The sequence below is a fragment of the Physeter macrocephalus genome, chromosome 11 (assembly GCF_002837175.3).
Source record: "Physeter macrocephalus isolate SW-GA chromosome 11, ASM283717v5, whole genome shotgun sequence".
In the NCBI taxonomy this organism is placed as follows: domain Eukaryota; kingdom Metazoa; phylum Chordata; class Mammalia; order Artiodactyla; family Physeteridae; genus Physeter; species Physeter macrocephalus.
The window spans coordinates 99,908,979-99,931,317 of record NC_041224.1 but is presented as its reverse complement, the minus strand read 5'-3'; the positions used below and the strand labels follow the sequence as shown (position 1 = coordinate 99,931,317).

General features: G+C 34.9%; 1 protein-coding gene across 2 annotated transcripts in view; it reads left to right on the top strand.

The window, feature by feature from the left end:
• Positions 1–22,339, top strand: part of SPRED1 (sprouty related EVH1 domain containing 1) — a 119,407-nt gene that overhangs the window by 41,657 nt on the left and 55,411 nt on the right. The window contains exon 2 of one of the 2 annotated variants that reach the window (XM_024116566.3): positions 7,801–7,975. In XM_024116566.3, the coding sequence (XP_023972334.1) occupies positions 7,801–7,975 (175 nt within the window). Of the gene's footprint in view, positions 1–7,617; positions 7,976–22,339 lie in introns of those variants that run through there. The other variant, XM_024116563.3, reaches the window with a different exon arrangement.

Sequence of the window (22,339 nt, the reverse complement as noted above, 5' to 3'; positions counted from 1 at the left end):
GGCTGATACATATTGCTGTACACTTTTTCTCAATTTGTTACTTTTTTTTTAACTTTATGGTGTTTTTTTACTATGCAGGAATGTGTTTTGTATAGATGAATTTATCTTTTTATTTTTTAATGGCCTCTGGATCTTAAGCCTTTTCTACTACAAGATTATTCTAAAACTTACCATATTTTATTCTAATGTTTTTTATCTCATTATGAACTCTAATATTAATGTTGGTTCCCTGTCTTCTACATTCTGATCTCTTACTGACAGTGAATACTTTTATTTATATCAGCTCTTCTGACATAGACCTAGAAAACTTCATAAGATTGGTGCTGGTAGTCAAGGAGTTGGGGGACATACTAAGACATGGACAGTAGTCATGCCAGAAGGCAGGGACATACTAAGTGTTAGAATTTTAAACTACTTTGGCAGGTTGATGATACTGTTTAGCAGAACCTAGGATGGTTGATTTTAAAGGAATATTTTGTGAATACCTCTTTATTCTTCAGATTTTAGTTTTATGTTTTCATTCTTGTGGGAGACTTCCCAGATGCTTATGACTTGGTTAGATGTAAATGTTTCCATCATGTAAGCAGGATGTGGAATATTTAGATAACTGATGCTGATACTTAGCTGTGGTTAAAAATTTTTACTAAAAGTAAAAAGTTCTGATGGGGGGCTGTCTCCTCATTTTGTTACATAAAACTATCATAAATACAGAATGAGGCGAATTTAGGCCATTTCAGAATGCAGATATTGTAACATCATAGAGTTAGTTTATTATATCAAGTCCATATAGTGGTAACATTTATTGAGTACCTAACTGTGAGCCAGGTACAATGCTAAGCACTTTGCATAATTTCCTCATTTAGTTCTCAGACCCTGCAGTAGATGCAGTTATTATCCCCATTTTACAAATCAGGAAAATGAGGGTACAGAGAGTTTAATTTGCTCAAGATTGTAACTTTTAAACGATTCAACTGCCTTTGGAATCTAGGAAATCTGACTTGCTATTAAACATAATGTTATTAAGTGCCATGTGGTGCTTTAGATTGATTATTACTACATGGAAAATAATAAGTATTGTAGTTTTAAAAGTTGCCAGTACAGGGGCTTCCCTGGTGGCACAGTGGTTAAGAATCTGCCTGCCAATGCAGGGGACATGGGTTTGAGCCCTGGTCTGGGAAGATCCCACATGCCGCGGAGCTACTAAGCCCGTGCGCCACAACTACTGAACCTGCACTCTACAGCCAGCGAGCCAGAACTACTGAGCCCACGTGACACAACTACTGAAGCCTGTGTGCTGCAACTACTGAGCCCACGTGCTGCAACTACTGAAGACTGCATGCCTAGAGCCCTTGCTCCGCAACAAGAGAATCCACCGCAATGAGAAGCCCGCGCACCGCAACAAAGAGTAGCCCCCGCTTGCCACAACTAGAGAAAGCCCACGCACAGCAGTGAAGACCCAACTCAGCCAAAAAAAAAAAGTTGCTAATACAGGAGTACTTCAAGACCCTTATCTTTCTAATTAAACTAATTCCTTAATTTCCATATCTGTAAAATGAAGAAATAACCAATCTCATTGGGGTTGATGCGGTAAAGTTCTGTTAAAACACAAATCAGAGTATTCTACTTCTTTGCTTTTGTCACCCTGTGGTCTCTTTATTGTGATAAATTAGAGTACTAACTTTGTTCATGGTGTGCAAGGCTTGATACAGTAAGGTCCAGTAAGTTAAGTATTATTTCATTTTTCTTACCCTTCTGCTTATGCCTGCCATCCTCTTTTGAACTTCGTATTCGTCCTTAAACATGACATACTTGTGTCATGCTCCCTTCATGGAGTGTCCTTTGCCTTTTTCTACCTGATATAGTGCTATTCAAAATCCACATCAAATATGAATATTAGTCATTTCCTCTTCTGTACTCCCAATTTGTGTTAATATATCTTTGCCCACTAACTTATGAGCTTCTGTAGGAAAGAACCATAACTTTTAAATTTTGTTTATGTGTGAAGCATATAAATAAATGCTTACTGGGTAAGTGAATAGTCCTAATGTGGTTATCTTCTAAATATCATCTGCTTCTTTATAGCTTAGAAAGCAAGTAAGTACTTACACTGTGAAGTGCTATATCATAAATTACTTCTATTAAATGCTTCCTTTTTTATACCCAGTCTCTGTAATAATGTTTAATATTTTGAATGGTAATGTTTACTTAAAATATACTGTAGAGAACATAGGATGTTTTGTCACAGTAAATATCCCTCTATGAGAAAATATCATAAATTCTCATCGTACTGAACAAATCTTAAGGAATTCTAAGGATCTTCTCTTTTTTGTTGTTGTTCTTTGAGGGTATTTTGGGCTATTTTGTTTTGGTACAGTTGTAGTTAGAAATGGAAAATAGTTATCTTTGCCTCCTGTATATGGATTGCTTTCATATCCTCAAGAAGGTTTTTCCCTCATCTTTTGTATTGTTTCCTGTTGCTACTGTAACAAATCACTACAAACTTAGTGGCTTAAAATAATACAAATTTATTATATTGTAGTCTGAAGGTCAGAAGTCCAAATGGATCTCAATGGGCTAAAATCAGGTTATTCGTAGAGCTGCATTCTTTCTGGAAAATCTAGGGAAGAATTCATTTCCCTGCCTTTTCCGGCTTCTAGAAGCCGTATTCTTGTCTCACAACCCCTTCTTCCATCTTCAAAGCCAAGTAGTGTAGCATTTTCAACTCTCTGATTCTGACCTCCTCTTCTGCCTCTCTTTTCTACTTAATTGCTTATTTTGGTTTCATTTTCATTTTCTGAATATTACTTAACATATTTCATTCACTTGGAAGTATAATTTTGTGGTCTACTTAAGAGAATGTGATGTAACTCTTCTTAACCAGCATTCAGATAACACATTTGTAAGGAATTATCATCTTGATAAATCTGTACGTTATAGGACCTAAAAACCTATTGCAGAGCAGCTTTGCCCTAGGGATTAAATGTTCTTAATCTCAGGTTTGTGAACCTCTTGGAAGAGAGTGTGAATCCCCAGAATTATGTTCAAATGTAAGTTTTTAGCCATATATTTTTTTCATAGGAGGTAGTCTGTGCTTTAATCACAGTTTCAGTAGCATCTAAAATACCTTTCTTTCCTTTGTTTTTCTTCCCTTTTCTCTCTCTTCTTCTTCTATATATATATATAGACACACACTGTATATATACTACGTCTTCTTAATCCAGTCATATGTTGACAGGCACATTTGGGTTGCTTCTGTGTCTTGGCTATGGTAAATAGTGCTGCTATGAACATTGGGCTGCATGTATCTTTTTGAATAAGTGTTTTCATTTTTTCCAGGTATATACCCAAGAGTGGAATTGCTGGATTATATGGTAGTTCTATGTTTAGTTTTTTGAGGAACCTCCATACTGTTTTCCATCGTGGCTGCACCAGTTTACATCCCTACCAACAGTATACAAGGGTTCCCTTTTCTCCACATCCTCTTTGACTTTTTAGATAAATTACTGGGAACAAGTGCCTTTCAGCTATTTTAAAGAAGATCAAGAATGAAATGCTTAGTTTTTGACAATAAGAGTACATTGTCATTATACATAGCTGTCGTCTCAGAGACTAATAGATTGCAAACAAGATACCCAGAGAGAGTAAAAAATCCTACAAATTCTTAAATTTTAATTCCATGATGGCAAATACTATTTTTCTTTATTTTCCACATTTACTAGAATGGGCATCTATTGTCCACATAATCAGGAAAAAACATTTGTTGTTATTTTAAGTAGGAGACTATGATTTCATTCCTTGCTCTTAAGTCATTTTTATCTAAGTAGGGGATTACAGTTACAGATTTTAATAATGCTACAAAGCAGAGTATAACAAAGTTTATAAGAGCTGCCACTAATGTCTTTGGGAGTGGTTGCATGTTTTTAGACAAGAGTTATGTTTTTATTTGGGGAAAGAAGACATTTGAAGGCAAGGAGGTTATGAGATTAAAAGCACAGGTGAAAAGTTTAACCTTGGCAAGAAGGAAGGTCTTTCAAAAAAAAAAACCCCACATTAAACAACTTGAAAATTTTTGTGTTAAGTATTCTAGTCTTAGAGCTTAAAGTTGAAAGCTGAGTTGTTAAATTCTAAACTAATGAAGGCTGTGGCATAGGGAATACAAATTTATTTTCGTAAGCGTCTAGAATACCTTAAAGTTTAAAGGATCGACTTGAATAGTTAAGGGAAACAGTTATATATTTGGTATGGTTGAACACACGAGATTCAAACAACAGTTTATATAAATTATTGGCCAGCTTTGAAACCTCTTTTGTTGTATTAAGGTGAACAATGAATCAGTCAACCTTTTTCTTCCAGTAAGGAAATCTTTATTCAGTTTTCCTAAAAGGGCAACACATCTCTTCTAGGTGGTACTTTCATAAAACAGAAAAAAAGAAATTGGAGTAGTGAGGAGAATTACGTTAGGGATACTTTTGTTTAAAACATATTCCTGCACTGTTAAAAGTAACATTCTAAAATTTCTACAGTATTTTGAGTAAAGCCAAGATATAGTTAAAATGTAAGTTTTTAATTTATTTAAATTACTTTTAATTTATAAATATTAATTATAAAATAATTTTTGGAGAAACTGAAAAATGAAGGGAAAATATCCTAATATCACCATCATAAAATAACTTTTAAAATTACTAGAGTTTTCGTGTATTTTCTAATACTCTTGCTTAAGCACAGTTTTATAGTTTTAAAATACAAAATATGCCTAAGAAGCATTATACAAATTGTAAATGAGAATTAGTAATATTCAGAGATGATAAAATAAGAGTCCATATGCTCTGAAGAGGATAACTGCTGCTATACTCTGAAGTTAAAATATACACTGAGCTTCTAAATGGGGTTATTTTACTCCTTGAGTCTCCCCAGTCTTGTAGAATCTAGTATAAAATTCTTAAATTTTCTAGCTTACTACATAATTAGGTGAGAAGGAAGAGTCAGGATCCTAGAGTAAAATAAACACTTAAATAATTATGCGGAACTTGAATTTTGGTGTTGACCGAAGTGCTACCTTATGACTTCATAACTTGACTGAACTTCAAATGTGCTGAGCCTTACATGCATGAGTTCAATTCACACATATTTAATCTGAATCTAATATGTCTAAGTTATGTGCCATGTTTCTGGTGTATGCTTAGACTTAAATTCTTAGTAAACCAAATAACCTTCATTTACTATTACTTCTATCCCTCCAAGATGGTTTCCACTGTAGTAAGCTTCTCCAGCTTCTTGGGATGCATGTCATGTTTATTTATAGTAGAGGTACTTGTTCCAGCTCCTCCCGGAAGGAGGATTCCAATTTGATATCTACCTCAGCCCAGTTTTTATGCACCCATAACTCCTCTGGTCAGTTCTCTGAACTGAAGATTGGTAAGAATTGGCCCCAGGCAAGAATCAGAGCCTCTAAACAACTGAATAATAAAAAGCTTAGACAGAATAGTCGTCTGTAAATCTAAAGACTTTCAGAACTTCTATACAAAGAATTATTTTGACCCTAGTAATAGAGAATTTTGTTTGACCTTGTAAATTTTATTTTTTCCCAGCTCCTCCCTGGCTTTGAATTACCAGTATGGCAACTACTTCAATTTTAAATTCTTTGTTGTAGTAATAATCAACTTATAATAACACTTACGTAGTGTTTATGTGTCAGGCATTGTTTACGTTTATTAAAGGTAGGTATTGTAACTTTCTCAAGGACACGTAGGTAAGTTGCTGAGCTAGGATCCGATTAAGTTTGACTTTAGACTCCTTACTCAACCGGCAACACAGTGCAGCTTTAAAAGTATACAGCTCTCTGGCAGAAGACTTGTGTCTAGACTATATGAAGAACTTCTAAAAATCAATAATAAAAGACAGCACAATAAAAAATAAAAGACTGGGACTTCCCTGGCGGTACGGTGGTTAAGACTCTGCACTTCCACTGCAGGGAGCATGGGTTTGATCCCTGGTTGGGGAACTAAGATCCCATGTGCCACACGGTATGGCAGAGAAAAAAAGAAAAAAAAGACTTAAAAAGAAGGCATACAAATGCGACCAATCAGTATATGAAAAAAATGCACAACATCATGCATCCGTCATGAAAAGTGGATATAAAACTCACAATGGGTTACCACTTATATACTTACTACAATGAGTAAAGTTTAAAAAACTGAAAACAACAAGTGTTGGCACAGATGAGGAGTAACTGAAACTATCATACATTGTTGATGGGAATGTATAATGGTCCAATCACTTTGGAAAACAGTTTGTTTCTTATATAGTTAAACCTACTACCCTATGACTCATCAATTCCATTCCTAGGTAATTATTAAAGAGAAATGAAAACATGTCTACAAAAGACTTATACAAGAATGTTTATAACAGCTTTATTCATAATAGCCAACAGCTAGGAACATTTCAAATGCCATCAACATAAGAAAGAATAAATGAATTGTGATATATTTATTCAGTGAGAGAGGACTCAGTGGTAAAAAAGAATGAAGTACTAATACAACAGCGTAATGAGTGAAAGAAGTGAGACAAAAAGGGTACAAGTCATGATTCTATTTGATTCCATTTATGTGAAGGCCCATAACAGGCAAAACTAATGTATATATTAGAAACCGGGGATAGCAGTGTTACCTAGGTTACCTATTTGATGGGAGGGAGGCTTCAGGGAATTTTCTGGAGTTCTATATCTTGATTATCATGTTGGTTGTACAGATGTGTAATTTGTCAGAATTTGTTGAATTTTATATTAATATCAATATGCCTTATTATGTGTAGAGTAAAGTAGAAAAAAAGCAAGGGACAGATCTCACACAAGCACTCTGACAACAGAAATGACAACTGGCAACCTAACACTTAGAACATGCAGAGACACTAAGTAGCACATAATTGTTACATTGAACCTCAGTTGATAGTAGTAATAACCAAGACATGTTTAAGTTATATTCAGGTAATTTTCTAAGAAGTCAGCAAGGTATACCACTTTTAGAAAGGATTTCATTAATTATTATTATATTAAAAGTTTTACAACTAAAATGCTGAGATGTCAGTTATCTAGAACATTAGTATATGAAACATTACTTAGATTTTATGTAAAAAATAGTTGTGGCTAATACTGGGAAATGATTCTAAATGGAACTAGAATATGGTCCCTCTTAAGAATAGTCTGCCAAAAAGAGGGCATGAAAGACCAATTTACTTGATAACTTACTAACATAAAACATGTTTATATATATGTGTGATTTAGATTCCCAGGTGATAGAAAAAATCAAAAATGTGTCTGAGCTAATAAGCATGTTTGTTACAGCATTTTACTTACATTTCAAAAATGTTAGAAACATACAGATGTCACAAATGTGCTAAGATACAGCAGTAATTTGTCCTGGTTACATTGTAAGAGGTGGACATACATTAGATAACTGTGATGGCAGACTATGTAGTTTGACCGTGTTTGTCTCTGGGATCCTTTGTTACATGTTCCATGGCAATCAGATGTGCTTGAACTACTCAAATGATGAATTGAAATAAGAGATCTGTAGTCTTTTATAGTGAGATTGGTCTTCAAAATAAGTTAACCTTTAAGTCAGTTACTCTGTGGTTTTTGACCTTTTTCAATTAGGTTACTGTCTGTGGACTGTCATGGAAGTAGTAAACATTTTAGTTACTACACGTTAATTGATGTGGTCTTTGGTTTCTCAAGCAAGACTGACACCTTGGCTGTTTTTTGTTTATGGAAAAGCTAACTTCTAATCTTTGCATCTATTTTAGTAATAGTTATGCACGAGTGCGAGCTGTGGTGATGACCCGGGATGACTCAAGTGGAGGATGGTTACCACTTGGAGGGAGTGGACTAAGCTGCGTCACTGTCTTCAAAGTCCCTCACCAGGAAGAGAATGGCTGTGCTGACTTTTTTATCCGGGGAGAGCGACTCAGGGACAAAATGGTAATGAATAATGCATCTATTTCTATAATTTTAAAATTCTATAGAATGAATTTTCTGTTTAAAATTATTAGTATACTATTATTTATGAAAATTATTTTTGTCCAAGATCAGTGATTGTTTCTGTAGCTCTTTTAAAGTTAAAGACAGCAAAATATGCCTGTTTCTTTGCAGCTGGGACTGACGTTAATGTGCATGTGTTAGAGGGGAGCTGCTTTTCTGTTAGGTTTAATGCAAGAACATTCATGAATAGTCCCCCTAGTTATTAACCCAGGTGCACCATCTTCCCCTTCTCCCCACTGTTCCCTAGACTGGAGGTTGGCACTGTAGTCCACAGGCCACATCCAGGCCTGTCATGTGTTTTTGTACAGCTCATGAGTTAAGAATGGTTTTTACATTTTTTAAATGACTGGAAAAAATCAAAGTAATAATTTTATGAACATGAAAATTATATGAAATTCAAATTTCTATGTCCATAAGTAAAGTTTTATTGAAACATACCCAAGCTGATCTGTTTACATTTTGTCTCTGGCTGCTTTCACACTGCAGTGACAGAGTTGAGTAGTTGCAACAGAGACTGTAAATATCTGGCCCCTTAACAGAAACATTTTGTTGGCCCCTACCCTAGACTCTTGTGTTCTCAGATTGTTTCTCTTCATCCCCTATCAATCTAGGCTCATCATATGACTACCTGGTGGCCATCCTAGGTTTTAACTCTACTATCTTCCACCCAGACCAGTGTTTTCTTACATTCATATATTTAAAAATTTGAATCTAACCTTTGATAATGTTAGACATCTATTCTCTCTTAATTAGCGTAGAAAGCTCTTTCTCTTTTATTTCATTCGTGAACCAAAAAATAATCATATCTAAAAAGCTGAGTAATGTTAATGTCATTCCTGCATTAAGCAGAGAGCATACAACTTAGAAGCAAAAAGAGAATAAAGTGCCCAAAATTTCCAAGACTCTTGAAAATAACTGTTATTCCCTTTAACTATATATCTGTGGATTAGTTTGTGAGCTCATTCAGCATCTATAATATTATTTCTATTGAAAATGTGTTTTAAGTGTTGAATAATTCTTTCATACATGAACATTTTGAATAAACCTACTTTTACTTTTGGTTCTTGGTTTCTGGATATTTTTTACTATTGAATTATTTCAGTAATTTTAAAAGTTGCCTAACTGTGCTCCAGTTTCTGTCTCAGTTAAGTGGAGAGTTTTCCTAAATCGTCTTGAAAGCCTTCTAACTCTAATTTTTTGTGAGTTTAGGATTTACTACTGTGTATCTCAATTAACCGGAATGTGGTTTTAGGACTAGGAAACCCCATTTGAAGTCAGAAGTATATATGATAAATTTAACATGTCATCTCTAAAAGTTTAAATATTTAAATGTGGTTCTGGCCTTGGATAACATGGTGGCTAGCATATACTAATGCTTATTTAAAATATGGCTTGTAGACTACTAAGAGAGAGCCTCTGGTGACCCGTCCTGGAGTGTAGTGCCTTTTGTCTGAGCTGTTGATAATTGGGGAGTGTTGTTGGAGAAGAAGTTGTAGATTTTAGAAACTGAGTAAAATAGTGGCAATCTAAGGCATTTTTTAATAGTAAAGATGTAAAAAGAGAAGAAAGAAGTCAAAGGTGGAGAAAGGGAGAAAAAAATCTTGCTAGAAAAAGCATAAGAACAAGGAAAAGATGACCTAGATGTGAAAAAGAGGGAAAAAAAAACATCAGAGTGAAACAGAACACAGAACACGGTTGACCCTACGTATCCATGGGTTTCACATCTCTGGATTCAACCAACCACAGATGGAAAATATTTGGAAAAGAAATTACAGAAAGTTCCAAAAAGCAAAACCTGAATTCTCCTTGTGCTGCCAACTATTTACATAGCATTTACTTTGTATTAGGTATTATAAATAGAGATGACTTAAAGTATATGGGAGGGAGGATGTGTGGGTTATATGCAAACACTATGCCATTTTATATAAGAACTTGAGCATCTGCAGATTTTAGTATCAGTGGGGTCTGGGGGGCGGATCCTGGAATCAATCCCCTGTGGATACCAAAGGACTACTCTATTGGCTATATTGATGAGCATGGACAGTTTACTTGAGGAAAATTAAATAAGGAACCAAATCTGCATCACTAGGAGTGAGGCTGGTCAGAGATAAGCTCAGATTAATGTTTTAGGTGGTTGCTCAGAGTGTGGCTTTGACATAAGCTTAGAGAGAGTAAGCCTGGGAATTGGACATAATACAAACTTATTTCCTAATGTGGGACATAAAAAAGAGCCCTTAACTTAATCCTAAGGTGTAGAATCATAATAGACTAACAAGAAAATAGGTTCTTTTGATAGAAGCACTGACCTAGGAATCAAAACGTTTGTTTCACTTAACCATTTCTCCTTGAGGAAGCTTGTTATTTGTGAAACAGGAATGATAAATATATCTCAGTGTAGACGTAAAGGAAACATTACTTTCAATTGGAGGATTGTCTTAATTCTTGTAGGGAATAGTTATAATAAAGCATTTTAGGTTATGGGGAATTGTATGATGAAAAGCAGAGGCAATAATGCATGGCCATAAATTGAAAATAGCATTCTTGTGAAGTCTCAAGACAAATGGGACAGTGACATTGAAATAAGCAGATTAATTGGCCCCTTCTGCTGCATAAGATACTTCTGAAGCAATTACAGAATTGAAGTATTACTTTTTTACATTATCACCGCATTTTGGGGTCATTAATGTCCATTTCTATAGATATTTTTATTGATTGGCTTTATTTTAATCCATTTTTCTGGGTTCTAGTAATATAAAAAAGGTGTACACTGTGATTGTTGAATCTATAAGTTTACAAAGTTAATGATGTTTTCTTTAATATCCTTCTTGATGAGTAAACTGAATTTTAATATTGTTCCTATGTAATAGTTAATCATGTAAAAGATAGTGCTACAAACTGTGTTCTCTACCCATTTTGTCTGCAGGTCACATCTTAGAGTCCTCTACCTTGGATGAATTCTAGAAATTAAGTGAGATACCTACCCCTCATACCTCAGGAAAAAACTGTGTCCTTTAAGAAAGAGTAGATAATTAGTAATGAGGTACCTATAGCCACTTGTGTAGCTAATAAAGAAATACTAGATAATATTTTAAAGAGGGCTTATAATAGTCAAAATACTAGTTACAGTAGTGAAGATGAAAGATGGCTTTTCTGAAGAGTGAATGAAGCATTTAGTAGAAGATTTTTCCTGTCTTAGATTTACAAGTACTTGTACTAAAAATGTCTTGTTACACTTCCCAGAGGGTTATATTTCACTCTTTTTTTCTTTTTTTTTTTTCTTTTTTTTTGATAAGAAAGGGAGCACAAATCAAGAGCAGGCTGATGAGGATTTTTCAAGAAGGTGGCATTTTGTATAATTTGCTCAGTATTCATTCATTCAGAGTGACCTGAAATTATTTCCTATGATGCTTACCTATAACTTGCTTGTTTTTGTGATACTTACAAAGGTAGAGTTTATTTCCCAAGTTGCTAATATAAATTAGAGCTTCCCAAGCTGTGTGCCATGAATAGGTAAAAGTGGCTGGAGCCTCCAAGTCTCTTGGCCTCTTAACCACTAGGCTCCTTCTCTTTTCTGGTTGCCTTATAATTGTTATTTTTCTGAGTATGCCTGAGGAATAAGTTGGAAAGCACTGCTCTATGTAATTGGCTTTCATACTTTATTGATAATTCAGGAGAAATTTAAAAAACACCAGGCTTTGGTGTTGTAGCCCAAGATAATGAAAGTACTTTCTCCCAGATACTTAGGGATGTATGGAATGGTCTTTGACAAGGATAGCTTCTCAGAACCCCTTTTCTTGATATGTATGAGTTGTATCCTCCATTTTCTTCTAAATCTTTATAGCTTTGATTTCTCCCTTTAATTCTTTAATATAAATTAGTGTTATCTTAGATCACATTTTTTAAAATGCTAACTAAAACTTAACTGTTAATTTGTATAGATAATCTTTACTGTAGAGCTTCAGATTCCCCATGATAGAAACTTTCTCTTTTGCATTCATTTTTCTATAGTGGCTCTTCTCTATTGGTGTGACATTGCTATTTTATAGGCAAAAATTTTATCAGCTTACCATATGTATATGTTAAATTATTTGATCATTTTTAGTTGAATTGTATGTGATAGGAAAATCTAAAATACTGAACTATAATACACTTTTAAAGTCTTTATAAGTACCTGAATAAACTTTCAATAATGATACTAAATTTTTGCTAAAATATTTACTACTAAACAAAGTTTTTAATAACTGTGGGGATCTAAATTAGCCATTCTTAAGCTTTTATTGTAGGACAATAAAATACTGTAAATTTACTAATTAATGTTATTGTGCTTTTTAAAGCGTATTGTGTGCTAATAGATGACAAAAATAGAGTGGGCTACATAGAAAGATACAGTAAGACTTACAACCTCTGTACTTAAGATGTTCTGTGGAAAATAGAAAAAGGCACTGTTCAATGTCAAAGCAAACTTATAGCTATCATTATAAACTTAGAGTTTATAATAAGTATAATAATTGAAACGAAGAAAGGAAAAAGCAGGAGATATCAAGTTTAGGAAGATGCCACAGAGGTTAGGAATTGTTGTTTTGGATTAATAAGTAATTAGGTTGTGGATAAAAGTGGTTTATAAAAATTAAAATGCCTATGAGATAATAGTTCTATTGTTTAAAAAGATACATTTCTAAAATGGAGTTTCTTTACAGTTATTAGAGCCTAAAGCAAAATTCGAGTATTTTTAAAGAAGAAAATAAAATGATTGTAACATAGCAGTAGCTTTGTTAAAAATGAGACTCATCCTCCTTTCCACCATGGGAAACCCCAAAAGACCAGGGAAATATCTTTCTGCCTTGGATTGAATTTTGTAAAGTACAGAACGACAATTTTCTGCTTAGCCTTTCCCACTGTGCCTCTGTGAATTATTCCATTGTGAAACATCAGTCCTTCTATAGTACTCTTCCTCCACTAAAAAACCAATTCTATTAACTGGCATTCCCCTTAGGACTCAGCAGCTCTGTCTCTTGAAGGATCCTGGTTCTCCTATTCACCATAATATCACAGAGTTGGGAAATAAGTGGGAGTGGGAGTAGAGGTAGTGTCAGCACTTTTGTTGTTCCTTATTCCCCTCACAGAAAGTTACTATATAACCCACATATAGACATTTTTTTTACTGATACTCTGTACCATTCAGAACACCATCCTTTAGCTTTTATTTTCATCTACTGATCTTAGCAATTCCTTCTAAATGCCAACTTTTCCACATCTGAGCCTCATCATCATTCTTGGCTACTTTTCTTTGCATGGTCTGACCTTCTGGTCTTCATTTCAGCAGGCTACTTTCCTGGATCTGGTTGTTACCAGAACTTTTCCATTTGAGGAATTTTACAATTTCCTGTCATTTCTATTTTATTTCCTATCCCTTGCTCTACAGTTTCATGCTTACTCTATTATCTGTGCCTCTCATTTCACTAGATTCCTTCTGGCTTCAGTATCTTTTATTATTTTCTTTTTAAATCCAATCTGAATTTTCCTTGTCAGTCATTTAAACCACTCTTTCATTGATATTTCAGTGGAAAATATGTTGCTGAGTTTTTAAAAAAATTTATTTGTTTTATTTATTTATTTTTGGCTGCATTGGATCTTCGTTGCTGCGTGCGGGCTTTCTCTAGTTGTGTCGAGTGGGGGCTACTCTTTGTTGCAGTGCACGGGCTTCTCATTGCGGTGGCTTCTCTTGCTGCGGAGCACAGGCTCCAGGCGCACGGGTTTCAGTAGTTGTGGCACATGGGCTTAGTTGCTCCGCAGCATGTGGGATCTTCCTGGACCAGGGATTGAACTCGTGTCCCCTGCATTGGCCGGCGGATTCTTAACCACTTTGCCACCAGGGAAGCCCCTGTTGCTGAGTTTTAATCTTACCTTACACTAAAGGAACTTTGTTGAATACACGTTATTAAAAGGGAAAATTCAGTATTTAAAGGTGAGTCTTTCAGGCAACAAATATTTATTGAGCATCTACTATTTGCTAGATACTTGCTGTTCTCGTCACTGGGGATATGTAAATGAACAAAGACAGAAATCCCCGTTCCTGAGGGAACATACATTGTGGTGAGGGCCAGAGAAATACTACCGTAAATAAATAAGTAAATGAATGTTATGCTAGATATAATATTAGACAGTATTAAGTGCTGGGGGAAAAGGAGTGCAGGGGATTTTTTGTGGGGAGGTTAGTTAAAGTTTTACATAGAATAAGCAAGGAAGGCCTTACTGAGAAGATCTAGGTAACATTTGAATAAAGATTTCTATTATGAACAAGACCTTATATTTTAGTTTACATGTTCAGATTTTTAAATCTTGAGTATTCTTAAAGTAGGATAAATCTATATTCTTACTTAAATTCTTATGCTACACTGTATAAGACCTTGGGCTTTTCATGGATTTGGTGAATGATATCAAAGTATGCATCAATAATAGTCATAGGGCTTCCCTGGTGGCACAGTGGTTAAGAATCTGCCTGCCAATGCAGGGGACATGGGTTTGAGCCCTGGTCTGGGAAGATCCCACATGCCATGGAGCAACTAAGCCCATGTGCCACAACTACTGAACTTCCGCTCTGGAGCCCATGAGCCACAACTACTGAAGCCCATGTGCCGCAGCTACTGAAGCCTATGCACTTAGAGCCCGTGTTCCACAACAAGAGAAGCCACCGCAATGAGAAGCCTGCGCACTGAAACAAAGACTAGCCCCCGCTCACCACAACTAGAGAAAGCCTGCGCACAGCAACGAAGACCCAACGCAGTCATAAATAAAGAGATAGATAGATAGATAGATAGATAGAAAAAAATAGTCATAAACCTAGGTATTAGTGATTCCTCCATTTATTCAATCAGGTCTTCTTTATTCTTGATTCTGTTTCATCCTTTTCATCTTGACCCCTCTTCAGTCTTGTCTGTATTATTGCAGATAAGGTTTCTAATATTTTTTCAAGGCCCAGTTTCACCTCTCTCTAACTTTTATATTGCTTACAATACTGAACTTTCTAAAGCTTGGGTCTCATATTCCTTTAGTAGTTCCCCCAAAATTCCTAGATACAATTTCATCTCCTTAATTTCACCACAATAAACTCGTATAATCTGACCCTTACTTCCTTGAATCTATCTGCCTGTTTCCCAAAGACAACACTTCCATGATGTTGCCTTACTGAGTTACTCATGGTTCACTAAAAGCATGCATGGAACTTAGGGAAATGCTATCCCCTCTTTTACATTAACTAAATACTATAAAGATAGTATACTACAAGTTGTATGTGGAATAGAGAATGTGTACATACAGCTTGCTAGTCCTGAGGAAATAATAATGGCAGAAACAATTTCCCTTTTATTGTCACAGGTAACTCACAGATGGACAAATAGGAAAATTGAGTTAGAGGAAGCACCTTGGGCAAACCAGTTTTGCTGTGAAGGACTGTAATTGAAAGAAATGCTAATAATAATAACAGTCATCTAGTTTAGAATAACCTGTTCATTTTAGGGTCAATCCATTGAAAATATAATAAATTATACTATTAATTACTTTTCTGTACAACCATGAATTTTGTGACTTTCTCCCAGCAGTTTTAAAATAGTTCATTCTTTAATACTACTAATATTCCTTGACGGGGAAAAAACCTGCCTGCTGCATTTCTATTCTCTTTCTTTTGGAGCAAAAAATAGCTCTGTGTGTGGGGGGGGGGATGTTAGCGGTTTCCTGTGTTTGTGTGTGTGTGAGCGGTTTCCTGAAAATTAAGATTTAGAATGTAACCCATATTACCTTGCTGGTTGCTATTATTTCCTCTTTTTAGAAAATGTCAGCTTAATACTTATTATTCAGTTGTTTTGAACTAACATCATTTTATTCTTTAGTTATTGATTTATACTGGTTGATCTAGTCTATCAGGTTCATCATGATTATCTTGGCTTCATCTTTCCCTTTTATACCTGATTGTGATATAGTTCACAACCTTTCCATTACATTCCCATTGTCATTTAACTATTATAATGGATGCTAGCCTCCCTAATAGCTAAAGCCCAAAATCTTTGATCTCAAATTATTGACCTTACTTAATAGTTTTCTAAATACTTCCTTACTAAATTATAATCTGAATGTAGCATGCTTTTAGTTGATTGGTTGATTGATATTCTTTTAATTAATCAACAGCTGTTTGAGAGCCTTCTGTGTACTAGGCTTCTTTTTTTTTTTAAGTTTAAGGTGTACACTATGATGGTATGATTTAGACTTCTTGTATCAGTCTGCTCAGGCTGCCATAACAAAACACAACAGACTGGCTGATTTAAACAGCAGAAGTTTGTTTTCTCACAGTTCTGGAGACTTGAAGTCCTAGATCTGGGTGCTGACTTTTCTCTGGGATAGATGACCAAGAGTACAGTTGCTGGGTTGTATGGTAGTTTTATGCTGAGTTTCATAAGAAACTGCTAGACTTTCTTCCTGGGTGGCTCTACCATGTTAAATTTCCACCAGCAGTGTATGAGCAATCCAGTTTCTAGGCATTCTTGCCTGCATTTTGTGTAGTCAGTATTTTTTATTTTAGTCGTGCTGATAGCTGTATAGTGGTAGCGCATTGTAGTTTTAATTTCCATTTCCCTAATGGCTATGGTTGAATATCTTTTTATGTGCTTATTTGTATCTTCTTTGGTGAAATACCTGTTTGTATCCTTTTCCTGTTTTCTCATTAGATTGTTAGTTTTTTTGCTGTTGAGTTTTGAAGGTTTTTTTTTTTTATTCTAGATACTAGTCCTTTTCAGGATATATGGTTCCTAAATATTTTCTCCCAGTCTACAGATTGTCTTTTTAACCTTCTCGGGATATTTTACAGAGCAGAGTTTTAAAGTGATTAAGTTCAGTTTATCAGTTTTTCCTTTCATGGATCACGTTTTAGGTGTCAAGTTCGTGAATGCTTTCCCTAATCCTGCATCCTGAAGATTTCTCCTATTTTAAGTATTATAGTTTTACATTTTATATTTAAGTCTGTGGTCCATTTTAAATAATTTTTTATAAGGTGTGATACTTAGGTCAAGGTTCAGTTCTTTTGCCTACAAATGTCCAATTTTTTCCAGAACCATTTGTTGAAAAAGTTGTCGTTTCATTAAATTACTTTTGTACTCTTAAAAAATCAGTTAAGCATTTTTATGTAGGTTCTCCATTTTGTTCCATTGCTCTGTCTATCCCACCATAGGTATCACATACTGTTTTACTGTAGCTGTATTGTAAGCCCTAATAGTGGGTAAAGTGATTTCTCCCATTTTATTCTTCTTTTTCAGTATTATTTCAGCTCTTCTAGGGTTTGTGCCTTTCCATATAAATTTTAGAATGATCTTGTCTATGTCTACAAAAATCTTTACTGGATTTTGACAAGAATTGTATTAAACCTGTTGGTCAATTTGGGGAGAATTGACATATTTACTGTGTTGAATCTTCCAGTCCATGAATGTGGTATGTCTCCAGTTTAGGTCTTTGAATTCTTTCATTAGCATTTTATAATTTTCAATGTATAGATCCTAAAGATATGTTTTGTTAAGCATATACCTAAGTGTTTAATTTTTCTTGGAGCAATTATAGATAGCATTGTGTTTATAATTTTGGTTAGTGCATGCTCCTTGTATGTGTATAGAAATTCAATTAATTTTCGTGTGTTGATCTTGCATCCTGTTACCTTGCTAAACTGTGAGGTTTTGTGGTAGGTTCCCTGGGATTTTTTAATGTAGACAATCATGTCATCTACAAATAAGAACAGCTTTATTTCTTCCTTTTCAATCTGTATACCTTTTATTTCTTTTTTTTTTTTTCCTTATTGCAGTGGCTAGAACTTTAAGTTCTAGTGTTGAATAAGAATGATCATAGTGGACATCCTTGCCTCATTCAGATTTTAACAGAAACATATTCAGTCTTTCACCCTTGAGTATGATGTTAGCTATAGAGTTTTTTATAGATGATTTTTTTTGTTTTTTGGCTGCGTTGGGTCTTCGTTGTGCGCAGGCTTTCTCTAGTTGCGGCGAGTGGGGGCTACCATTGCAGTGCGCAGGCTTTTCATTTCAGTGGCTTCTCTTGTTGCAGAGCATGGGCTCTAGGTGCGCGGACTTCAGTAGTTGTGGCTCGTGGGCTCTAGAGCGCAGGCTCAGTAGTTGTAGCACACAGGCTTAGTTGCTTCGCGGCATGTGGGATCTTTTCGTACCAGGGATCGAACCCGTGTCCCCTGCATTGGCAGGTGGATTCTTAACCACTGTGCCACCAGGGAAGTCCTATAGATGATTTTTATTGAGTTGCTGATAATTTTTTATTATGAATGGGTGTTGGAATTTGTCAAAGGTTTTTTCTGTGTCAGTTGATATGATCATATCTTTAGCTTGTTGATATCATAGATTACACTGATTGATTTTTTTATTGTTGACCCAGCCTTGTATTCCTGGAATAAGTCCCACTTGGTCATGGTGTGTAATCTTTTTGTATATTGTTGGGTTTGATATGCTACTATTTTTGGAGAAGTTTTGTGTTTAAGTTCATGAGAGATACTTGTCTGTAGTTTTCTCTTTTTTTGGTACTGTCTTTGTATGGTATTGGTATCAAGATATTGGTGGCCTCATAAAATGAACTGGGTAGTATTCCCTCCTCTTCTGTTTTCTGAAAGAGTTTGTGTAAAATTGATGTTAGTTCCTCTGAAAATATTTGGTAGAATTCTCCAGTGAAACCATCTCAGTATAGAGAGACCTCTCTCTCTCTCTCTTTTTTTTTTTTTTTTTTTTTCTGTTTTGGCCACACCCTGCAGCTTGTGGAGTCTTAGTTCCCTGAGCAGGAATCACACCCCGGGCCCTTGGCAGTGAAAGTGTGGAGTCTTAACCGCTGGACTGCCAGGGAATTCCCAAGAGTGATCTCTTTTTGAGAGCTTTTAAATTACAAAATCAGCATCTTTCATGGTTATAGAACTATTTGGGTTTATCTGTTTTATCTTGGTTGAGTTTGATAATAATGTGATTTTCAAAGAATTGGTCCGTTTCTTCTAAGCTGTCTAATTTGAGTGTAAAGTTTTTTTTAGTATCTCAAGTACTGTTTTAAAGGCTACAAGGATCTTTAGCAATATCCCGTCTCATTCCTAAAATTGGTGATTTGTGTATTCATTTTTAATTTGTCAATCTTACTAGAGATTTATCAATTTTATTGCTTTTTTATAGACCAGCTTTTTGTTTCATTGAGTTCCCCCCCATCTATTTTCAATTTCTATTTCTATTGATTTCTATTATTTGATATTTTCTTCTTTCATCTTGCTTTGGGTTTATTTTGCTCTACTTTTTCTAGTTTCTTGAGGTAGGAACTTCAATTATTGATTTGAGACCCTTCCTTGTTCCAACATCCATAACCTTTTGAAAGACTTCAATTCACTGTAATATAAAGGTTTGAATTTATAAAGTTTAACCTTATTTACTAAATTATTCAAATCTTACGTATCCTTTTTGTGTGTGTGTTTGCTTCAATTTAAAGGCTGAAGATCTACAACTATCATTATGTTTTTGGATATTCTTGTGTTTCTAAATGGTTTTCTTGTTACACAGATATTGCTGTGTAAGTCAGTTAATAAAGGTTCATGGCTGTTTAATTCTTAGATCACTGAGATCGATTCCATCAGAATTGTATGGGCCCCTCTCAAAATTATGCAGACCCACTTGAGGGTGAAGAGAATTGTTTAAGCTTATTTAGTTTTATTCTAGCAATTCAGAGTTCTGACAGCCTGTGGGAACTTGGGAAAGAGCCAAGTAAAGAAGCAGGGGCGTATTGCCTGTGCCTAAGAATTTGCCACCAGGAGTTAGAGCAGTATCCTAATTGTGACAGTTCCCTCCTCTGTTTTGTATCTCATCTCCTGTTCTCTCATCTTGTCGCCTTTCACTATCATTTTCTACTGATCCAGTTTCTTTAATGGTTACAGGTTTCTAATGGTTTTCTATTTTCAGTCAGTTTTGGTAAGTTATAATTTTTCTAGGAAATTGCTATTTCACTTAGATTTTCAAATTTGAGGTCATAAAACCTTACATTGTATTGTATTCTTCGTTTTTTAATATTTATTTTTATTATTTATTTATTTTGTCTGCGCCGGGTCTTAGTTGCGGCACATGGGACCTTCATTGTGGCATGAGGACTGTTACTTGCAGCATGCAGACTTCTTAGTTGCAGAATGTGAAGTCTTAGTTGCAGCATGCATGTGGGATCTAGTTCCCCGACCAGGGATCGAACCCGGGCCCCCTGCATTGGGAGCACAGAGTCGTACCCACTGGACCACCAGGGAAGTCCCACACTGTACTCTTTATTACTTTCTAAATCTTTGCTCTGCCTTCAGTTTTGATTATGTAGTCACAGTATAATTATCGCATTTAGGAAATTTAACATAAATGTAGTACTTTAGTCTTTAGTCCATATTCCAGTTTCACCAGCTGTTCTGCTAATGTTCTTACAACATTTTCGTTCTCTCAGCACAAGATCATGTAGCATTTAGCTGTCACGTGTCCTTATGCCCCTTTAATCTGGAGCAGTTCCTCAGTCTTTCTTTCATGACATAGACATATTTTTTAAATATTGGCTCCCTCCCTTCCTTTTGTGGTAGCTGAACTGTTATTATTTGAGAAGAAACACTACCACTGTTTCTTCTGTTACTTTTAAAGGTTTTTTCTAAAATCTTATTCATCTTAGAATCCAGCTCTGAACACATATTTTTATTACTAGATAATTAGTAAAAATGTGTTATTTGATAACAATATAGTTTCATATTTCATAGAATGCACTGGTGTCCTTTATAAAGGATACTAATTTTTATGTCATCCAGAAAACTAAAGTTCATAATACAAGGCAACTATTTGAGATACCAATTATTGATTTTGGTTATCAAGTAATTTAACTTGAATATAGAGTTTTTATTTCAAAAATGAAATGTTTTTTCCTTGATTCAAAGGTATTTCAGAAAGTTACTAAAATAATTTGTCTAGTTACCAACTATTACTACATCTTAGATAATACTTTTTGTAAACATGTAATTATCTACTTGTAAGGTAGCATCTATAATAAAGTTACATAGTAGTTTGAAAGTACATTTTTAACTTTGCTCTCCCAAATTATTAGTTGTTATTAGTGAAACAGAAATATACTTATACCCATTTTTGGCTTGGTCTATTTTAAATTCTTCTGGCAAACAGTCCAGTAATTTGCTCTATATTTCCCAAAATAACTTGGAATATAGCTTCAGAAGTTTTATTTATTTAGTGACTGTGGTGTCCCCTCCCCCACTTTTTTTCTCTGTAATATATCCTAGAATTTCTTTCAGAAGAAGGAAAAGCATTGGAGATTATGTTTTCACTGTCTTTAGAATCAATTAACTTAAGCTTCACGGAATCTATTCACAAGCTCTTTGAGGTCCTGAGTACCTTTATTTATCATTCAAACTCCTCCCCCTCCCATACTCAAAAAAGTAAATACTGACCTCTCAGGCTTTCATAGCAACTGTACTATTATGGGCTAGTGGCATCACCTTGTGACCAAAATCACCACTGCTACTAGTATGTATTGAAGATCTACTCTGTTGTCAGACACTGTTTGAGTTCTCTGTATGTACTGCCTTATTTAATTCTCAAGTCAGATTAGTAATGAGTGTTGGAGAGTAGATGCGACCCAGCTATTCTAAGCTGTAGAACCCACAAGCTTAATTAATTTCCATACCAAAATTCCTCTTATGCTTTAATAACAGTTTTCTTCTTGGGAAGTGTATGTGTACTGTTCCTGTTCCTTCTGTTATTCATATCTTAATTATTTTATTTTGGAAAGTTTTTACTCATGTGAAGAATATCCATTCTCATTAACCATCTTTCTTCTTTTCCTTTCTCTTTTACCTCTTAGCTTGGTACTATAAGGAAACCACGTCTCTTCCCTGACTCCCTTCATCTATATCAGATTTTAATATATTTATGCTAATAGTAGTTTTGCTTTCCTTAAATTCAGAGTTCACCTGTGCATCTGTCTGTTCTTTCATAATATCTATTTAACCTTTATAGAAGAAAGACAATATTCATTCTTTTTGTTACCACTATCTGAAAAGACTTTAAGATCTTATTAAAATATTCATGGTTCCAAAAGTATTTATCTAGCTAGAAAAGACTTGTATGTCTTTAGCAACTTAGACCTATTTAGAGTCTATAATATTAAAATGCAAAGCTGTTCTGCCAGATACCCCTTAATATTCTCCCTTCGGTATAGTCCCCTTCCTAAAGGTGGTTCCAGTCAGTCTGTTTG